This window comes from Psammomys obesus, unplaced genomic scaffold (genome assembly GCF_907164565.1).
Source record: "Psammomys obesus unplaced genomic scaffold, mPsaObe1.curated_primary_1811, whole genome shotgun sequence".
Lineage (NCBI taxonomy): Eukaryota > Metazoa > Chordata > Mammalia > Rodentia > Muridae > Psammomys > Psammomys obesus.
Genome location: NW_026590463.1, coordinates 33901 through 41400, shown reverse-complemented (window position 1 = coordinate 41400; position 7500 = coordinate 33901). Strand labels below are relative to the sequence as shown.

General features: G+C 45.2%; 1 protein-coding gene across 1 annotated transcript in view; it reads left to right on the top strand.

Moving 5' to 3' along the window:
- LOC129676883 (ATP-binding cassette sub-family G member 3-like) overlaps window positions 1-7500 on the top strand; it is a 49194-nt gene that overhangs the window by 13115 nt on the left and 28579 nt on the right. Inside the window, exon 6 of the mRNA XM_055607399.1 lies at window positions 3483-3619. Within this exon, the coding sequence (XP_055463374.1) occupies window positions 3483-3619 (137 nt within the window). The remainder of the gene's footprint in view (window positions 1-3482; window positions 3620-7500) is intronic.

Here is a 7500-nt window from a genome sequence, read left to right as displayed (position 1 = left end):
GACACTCCACCAGCCGTTACCTATAATGTGTGTGGTCAAAGGGGGCTGCTGTCTGACTGTTTACAGGATGCAAAGGTGGAAATTGAGCTGGAAGCCATCTTAACAATGGCTTAGGCCGGGAGTGGCCTGTGATCCAGCAGGGGAAATTGTTCCTCCCATGGCCATTTCCAAGTGTTCTTCACATGAGCCCCTCAGCGTTAAACTCATGACTCATTTGGGAATTTGAGAAGTGCTTCTGTTTATGGTCTCTTCCTGCGGAGCAGTGGTTCTCCACCTTCCCAATGCAGCAGCTCTTTAATGCAGTCCCTCAAGCTGTGCTGACCCCAGCAATAAAGTTATTTTGTTGCTACTCCATGACTGTAATTTTTCTACTGTTGAGAATCGTAATGCAAATATCTGATATGTGACCCCTGGAGGGGTCGTGGCCCAGGGTCGAGAAGCACTGCTCTAGAGATCTGCGTTCCCATATCTGATAGGAGATTGCAGACTCGGGCTTGGTGTTTCACCCTATGCGAACTTTTTTCCATGACTGTCTTGGTCTCTGTGGCGTTCAGTTCTAACGTGTTTAGCGCTTGTTATTCTCTGTAGCCTTTTGTCTGTGTGTTGTCTCTTATCCTGTCTGAGGTGGTTACTTTTGACTGTCAACCTGAACAGTCTAGAATCACCTGGAATCATCTAGAATGTAGAGTCTAGGAGGAGGAATCTCTCTGTAGGCGATTGTCTTGATAAGTTCACGGATGTGGAGAGACCCGGCTCACTACAGGCAGCACCATTCTTTGGGCTTGGGTCCTGGTGGGATAAGAACAGAGAAAGTGAGCTCAGCACTGATACACATGCCTGCATTCTCTCTGTGCTCTTGACTGGATGCCACCAGCTGCTTCAGGTTCCTGAGCTGGCTTCCTGAAGTGACTGACTGTGCTTTAAAACAGTGCGTTCAGATGAAGGTTGTGCCCCCTGTTTACTTTTCATCAGAGCACTTTATCCTAGCACCTGGACAGAAAACTAAGGTATTCTTCTGCCCACACTCCCTGATTGCTTATCTTCTGTAGGTGTTCTCTTCCAGCTCTCAGATTAGGTTTAGAGGTACAGCCTGGGGAAAGAGCAGCAAGAGAAGGACAGAGTGACTCCTATGGAGGCTCATGCAGGCTCAGGAAGGGCAGGAGATGAATGGTGAGCTTCTCCCGAATATGGAACAGCTAACTAGTTTATACTGACATGCTAAGAAGACTATGATATAATACTTGATCCCTGCATACTTAATTATTCTTCATGCTTTAAAAAAGGACTTTTGCTCACCTTCACAATGCCATTATTAACTATCAAGATGAATAAAATCCTGATACCCACAGCTCTGCCAGGTCAGTGCCCATTCCCATTCCCCAAATGTCCTTTATCATTACATTGTTGATAGAACTTGAGCAGTTTAACTTACTGTGTGCTTAGGGTTTCTAAATACCAGGCTGTTTCCCTCTTTTTGTGTCCCTTAAGACTTCCTGCCTCTCACACTGAAGCTGTCTCCTCGAGAGATTGTACATAGGTGCATGGTGAGCAGACCTTTGGAGCTGTGGATGGAAATGGGCTCCCGGAGTGTAATTCCCTTGCTTTACTCCTGTGGTGGCCCTTTCTTAGAACAAGGAGGAGGAGCACGGCCTTGGCTGTTGATTCCCATGACACTTCTCCAAAGTTTTTTTATGAGATGCTTGTCTTGGTGGGAAGAATAACAAAAAACCTGTAGTTTACCATACTTTCTCTTTTCCTGAGCAGTGGAATTGTGTTTGCTTTGGCTCTGTTTACAACTTGATTTTACATTTACCATAAGGTACATTGTTTTGCTATGTCTTAAACAATCATCAGTCATTGCCCTAAGCTGCTTACTTGAATTTTTAGGTACAAGACATGGGTACAGAGTTTAAGACCAGGAATTATTCCCTGTCTGTCTTTCCTTCTCAACCTTCCTAGTCCATCTCACATTAAACAGTGACACTGACTTATAGAAAGACTGTGGCAGTTTGACCTTTTGCATTTGTCTACAAGTGTGAGTCATGAATTCTGTGATGCCGTACAGTGCAAATAATGTCACTATGAAGAATCTTAAGTAAGTTGAAAATTAATTAACTTCTGGAAAGTCATGAAATTTGACAGATTGCAAGAATTTTCATAATAAAACTTTTTAAGGATAACCTTCAAAAAAGTGTGAGTGTATGTGTGTGTGTATGGGTGAGTGCTTGTGTGTATGTGTGAGCATAAGTGTATGTATGTGTGGGTGTGCGCATGTGTGTGTGCATGTCCACCTGAGAGTCACAGTGCACATATGGAAGTCATAGGACTCCTGTCTCAGGGGCACTTTCTCACCTCCCACCTTGTTTTTGGGCAGGGCCTGTCTTCTGCTGGTGCCTGACATGCACGGCCAATGCTGCTGACCTATCTCCTGTCCCATCTTTACATCTTGTTGGCGTTTGCATACATGCCAGGGCATGTAGCTTTTAGATGTGACTTCTCAGGTTTGTACCAGGCTTCAGGCTTGTGCATATCCCTGCTCAGCCTTCTCTGCAACTCCTAATGAGGTTTTGAGAGAGGAAATGCAGAGGGAGTATGTGCTTACTGAAAGAATGGGATAGTTCTACAGTCAGCACAGCAGTGTCCTTCCTAACAGCATCCTTCTGGGTTTTTGACTCGTTACTATTTTATCACATACTGAGGAAAGCTATTTCCCACTGGCACATTTTAAGAAAACACTAGGTAGTATCTTACTGCTGAGACTTAGATAATTCATAAAAATAAGGACCTATGGTGCCCTACAAAACCTAAGCTCTCCAGGTGAGTAATCCTTCATATCTTCAGCCATGTCAAGTCCACATCGTCCGCATTCCCCAGACATCCCTATGTGCCATCATTAGGGCTTGATATGGTTCTGCTTATTATGTGTACAGAGTTTAACCCTCAGAATTGTTCCCTGTCTCTTTCCCTTCAATCTTCCTAGTCCCTCTCACATCACACTTATAAAAAGACTGTGGCAGTTTGACCTTTTGCATTTGTCCATGAGTGTGAGTCATGAATTCTGTGACGTCACACAGTGCAAATAATGTCTATTTGAAAATCTTAAGGAAGTTGAAAATGTCCTAAGAAGGCAATATGAGCTTTTCACTTTGGAGTTTTTGGTGAAAGCAGTGTGTGTGTGTGTGTGTGTGTATGTGTGTGTGTGTGTGTGTCGTTCTGTGAGTGTGATAACTCACAAGCCTAGAACCTGTGCCTTCCTAAGGAACAAACCTTATCTGTTCTCAACATGGGCATCATGACAAGTCTGACCCGAGCCTCTTTCTCCTCTCTTGGGAGGAGAAGCCTCCTTATTCTCCATGGTGCCCACATTATTGCCCTTCGGGAGAATGACATAAGAGAACCTTTTCTTGCTGGAACAGGCTCGTTCACCCAAGGACAGCAACTATGGTCCTTCTTGGAGGTAACAATGGTCAATGGTGTTTCAGCCTAGATCTAAGGAGCTCAGGAAGATAACTGGCATAGCAGTGGAGCTGGTCGCTGACCATCCCATTTTGTTCCTGGATGAACCCATCACTGGCTTGGGCTGGAGAACGGCGACTGATGTCATCTCAGTTCTGAGAAGGTAAGAGCTAAAGGGACGTCATGTTTCTATTTACTTCATACCTGGTCACGTGTGTGTGTGGTTCAGGAGACTCAGAAGTAAGCTACAGAATTCATCCTTGTTTATCAGTGGGGAACTATAGTTAACAAAGAAGAGGCGTCAAGAACAGTGAGACAGGTGGTGAAGGCTTTAAGTAACATGTCTCTGACACGCTCAATATGTGACAAGTGACCTGTGGCCGAGACAGAGAGATTCGGACAGAGAGGTGGCCAGAGGGAAACTGCATTTACTCTGAGGAAAATCATGTTTGCTGTGTTTGGAACATTATAGGGACAGGGTGGACTAGAGCCTGGTGGCCTGAGGAGAAGGAAGGTGTCAGGAACACCTGCAGACACCAGAGCCTGGGTGATTTGACAGAAGTTATGTTTCTTACAGTTCTGGATCCTGGAAGCCAGATATTAGGGTTTCCACAAGCTGTGTCTGTTGAGGCCTGTCCACTGAGCTTGGGTGATGCCTCCTCCCTCTCCATGTGTCTGTGTCCCGATCTCTTATGACATCACTTAGCTTAGGACACAGTTGTGGTGTCATTTAAGTGTGATTACCTTTTAAAGACTCTCTCCAGTCCTGGCTACATTCTCAGTTCTTCGATATGAGGTCCTCCAAGCCCTCCACGTTCACAACTGAAGTGTGTGTACAGGGTTACATGGAGAGTCCTAGGTCCCTCAGGCCACTGTGAGTAACAAGATGGGCATGCAGGAGGTTAGCTGTAGAGGAGAGCAGTCATGGTGGAGGTGCGCAGGGCACCCTGGGGATGAGAAGATGTGGGCAGCAGGCTGAGATGAGGGGATGCTTCAGCTGGGAGAAGGCGGGAGGCGCATGGGCTTCCTGGACAATGAACAGCATTAGCTCAGGGATTAGCCCTGGATGTGGTGCTGAGGGAATGGTTTCTGAGGTGTGGCTCCTGAACCCTGAGAAGAATGAAGGAAGGGAAGTGGCATCTCCTTCCCTTAAGAAAGAAGGCTGCAGCTGAAGTATTTGTAGAGAAAAGGTTTAATCATCAAGTTTTATACATTTTAAAAATTATTAAGAGTTTCAGACTGACTGAATATCCCTAAGAACCGCATAAGCCTAGGCTCCTGCTGTTGGCCTTTGCTGTGCTGTCTTTCCTTCCTGCCCCATGTTCTCTGTTCTGACATCAGGGTCCATCACCCTAAATAGTCCTGCCTGTAGCTCCAGGAACCAAGAGGCTCCCAGTGGACCTTCCCAGTGAGGAGGTCAGCAAGGGGGGCCTGCTACCTCCCTGTCAGGGGTCACCACTTCCTGTCTGTCCCCTTCCTGTCTGCTTCAGGATACTCTACCATGTAGTTCTGTCAGTTTCCAGTGTGGAGCGCTTCTCTCTGCCCTGCTTCTCGTGCCATTGCTAGTCTTAGTGCATGGGGTCATGCTATGCCTGATTTACCCCGGTGTTCTGGGAGCAGACTCAGGCCCTGACATGCTGTGTTCCTCTTGGTCTCCTACACAGCTGGAAGTGTATAGGAATATTTTTAAAAATTCATGGTAGGAACATTTTTAAAAAGTTTTCACATTGATTGATTGATTGTGTGTGTGTGTGGGTATGTGTGTGTGCACATATTTCTGTCCACATGTGTATAGCATGCATGTACAGGTCAGAGGACAGCTTAGGGAGTTGGTTTCTCCTTCTACCCGAGTGGGTTCTGGGGACTGAACTCTAGTCTTCACACTTGGCAGCAAGCATCTTTACCCACTGAGCCATCCTGCTTGCCTACATGAATCTTGACCATCTTATCATGCTGGTGATTGCTGGATTCTATGATATAAAATTACAATTTCTTATTTTGGTATTTATTGATCGTCTGTCAGGGAGAACAGTCATCTATTAAGCCCTTATTCTGCTCCTCATCTTGTGTCTACCATCTAGCTTCTGTGTGAGCTTGTAAGACCTGGGGTCTCACAGCTCAGGAGTTCAAGATCGCACCCTTCCCAGAAACTCCCCTAGACCAAGACTCGTTGCAAAAGCAAGAGGTTTATTAACCATTGTGCAATGGGGTCACCCCTGCCGGTCAGCAGGGTTTTTAAAAGACAAATTGCAGGAGATTTGCAGTCTTGGCAATTTAGGATTGGATGAGGGAGCTATAAAGTAAGATAATTGGTTAGTCTTAGGTGCTCAAGCTTGGCCAGTCCTGCCAAGTGTGGATGCAGCTGCAATTTAAGGTGGGGGTGGTTAGCTCATCCTTGAAGATTAGGGGCTACAGACTTTTGGCTGGAGGTCAGGAGCTACACAGAAGAAGTCTGGGTTGGTTGCTAAGAAATGCTATCTCAAAGACAAGGGTCTGGTCCTTCTTTTGCTGAGTGAAGGTCATTGCTTGCTTGCCTTTTTTTCTATCTGTCCTCATAGATAGGGTCACATTTTTCCATTCTCTGGAAAGGTACTAAGAGGCTTTACCTTAACCTGAACCTAAAACTCAAAACTATATGCTTTAGAAGACATACAGGTTACAAAGTTAGTCTAACCCTTTCAAGCTGGTAACTTCTGCTCTTGTTTTAATTACTTCCTAAGCAGATGTGGCATTCTGTGTGGTTTCTCTCCTTAGCTCTCATTTTGCACAATGGGCTGTAACATGCGATTCCTCATTTTTCCAAGTAATAAATCAATCCTGTAGCTATTTGAAGGCTCTTCTCTGTGAGGGATTTTTATGTTTTTATCTTTTTTTATAAGAATTTTACACAATATATTTCTGTCCTATTCATTCCTTTAGGTAGGATAAATAGTTTTCAAATAAAAGATTTAAAGAAAATTTTGACTAGGGCTGGAGAGATGGGTGAGCAGTTCAGAGCACTGGCTGCTCTTCCAGAGGACTCAGGTTCAATTCCCAGCACCCACATGGAGGCTCACAGCATCTCTTCAACCATTCCAGGGAATATAATTCATACTTGTCACCTCCAAGTACACAGGAACACATGTAATGCTCAGACATACATTCAGGCAAAACACCCAAACACATAAAGTACAACAAATAAGTATAGTTTAAAATTCATTTTTAAGATAAAATTTTACTTTCCTTTAAAAAACATCACCTTCTTTGTCTCTATTGTGAGGACGGCCAGGGTTGCGAAGCACAGCTGTGAGAGGAGGTCCTGATGCCACTCAGGGCCAGTCCTGGGCCTTGCTTTGAGGAAGGCTCTAACCCCCTCTGCTCTGCCTCCATCTGCCTAATGTTCTGGCTTTCCCTGCTGCACTTTGTCCTTCTGGTGGTCTCTTTGATCAACTTAATTGCTCACCAGCTGTTTCTCTTTCTCCTCCTACTTCTCTTTTTATTACTTCTGTCTCCCCTGTCTCCTCTTCACCCTGATCCTCCCTTTCTCGAGCATATACAGGGGTGCTCCATCACCTGTCGCAGTGAGCTCCACTAGCTTCTGGAGTGACAGTTGTACTTCCTGCTGTGTGCAGCTGTTCTCTTCTTAGACGGTGGTGCTCTGTGTTACCTTCCCATGGGATGTGAATCTCTTTTGCTTACAGGAAATCCTGGTCTAATTCTGAGCCACCTGTGTTGCTGTTCCTCTGTGGCCTGGTTGTCTCTGAGGCAGTCTTCCTCTAGACAGACAGCTACCTCACAGCATCTGCTTAGGAGAGGCTTTTCTTCAAGTTTTGTGGATTAAATATTTTGCTGTGGAGACAGGCTGGGCTAATTTTCTTTCTAAATGCTGGAATTTAAGTTACACACTGCCAATCACAGATCTTTTAGTCTCTTTTTTTGCTTTTCCTCCTTTCCTTCTTCCCTCTCTTCTTCCTTCCTTTGAAGAGGAAGCTCCCTTCTTGTACTTCTTCCTTCCTTCCTTCCTTCCTTCCTTCCTTCCTTCCTTCCTTCCTTCCTTCCTTCCTT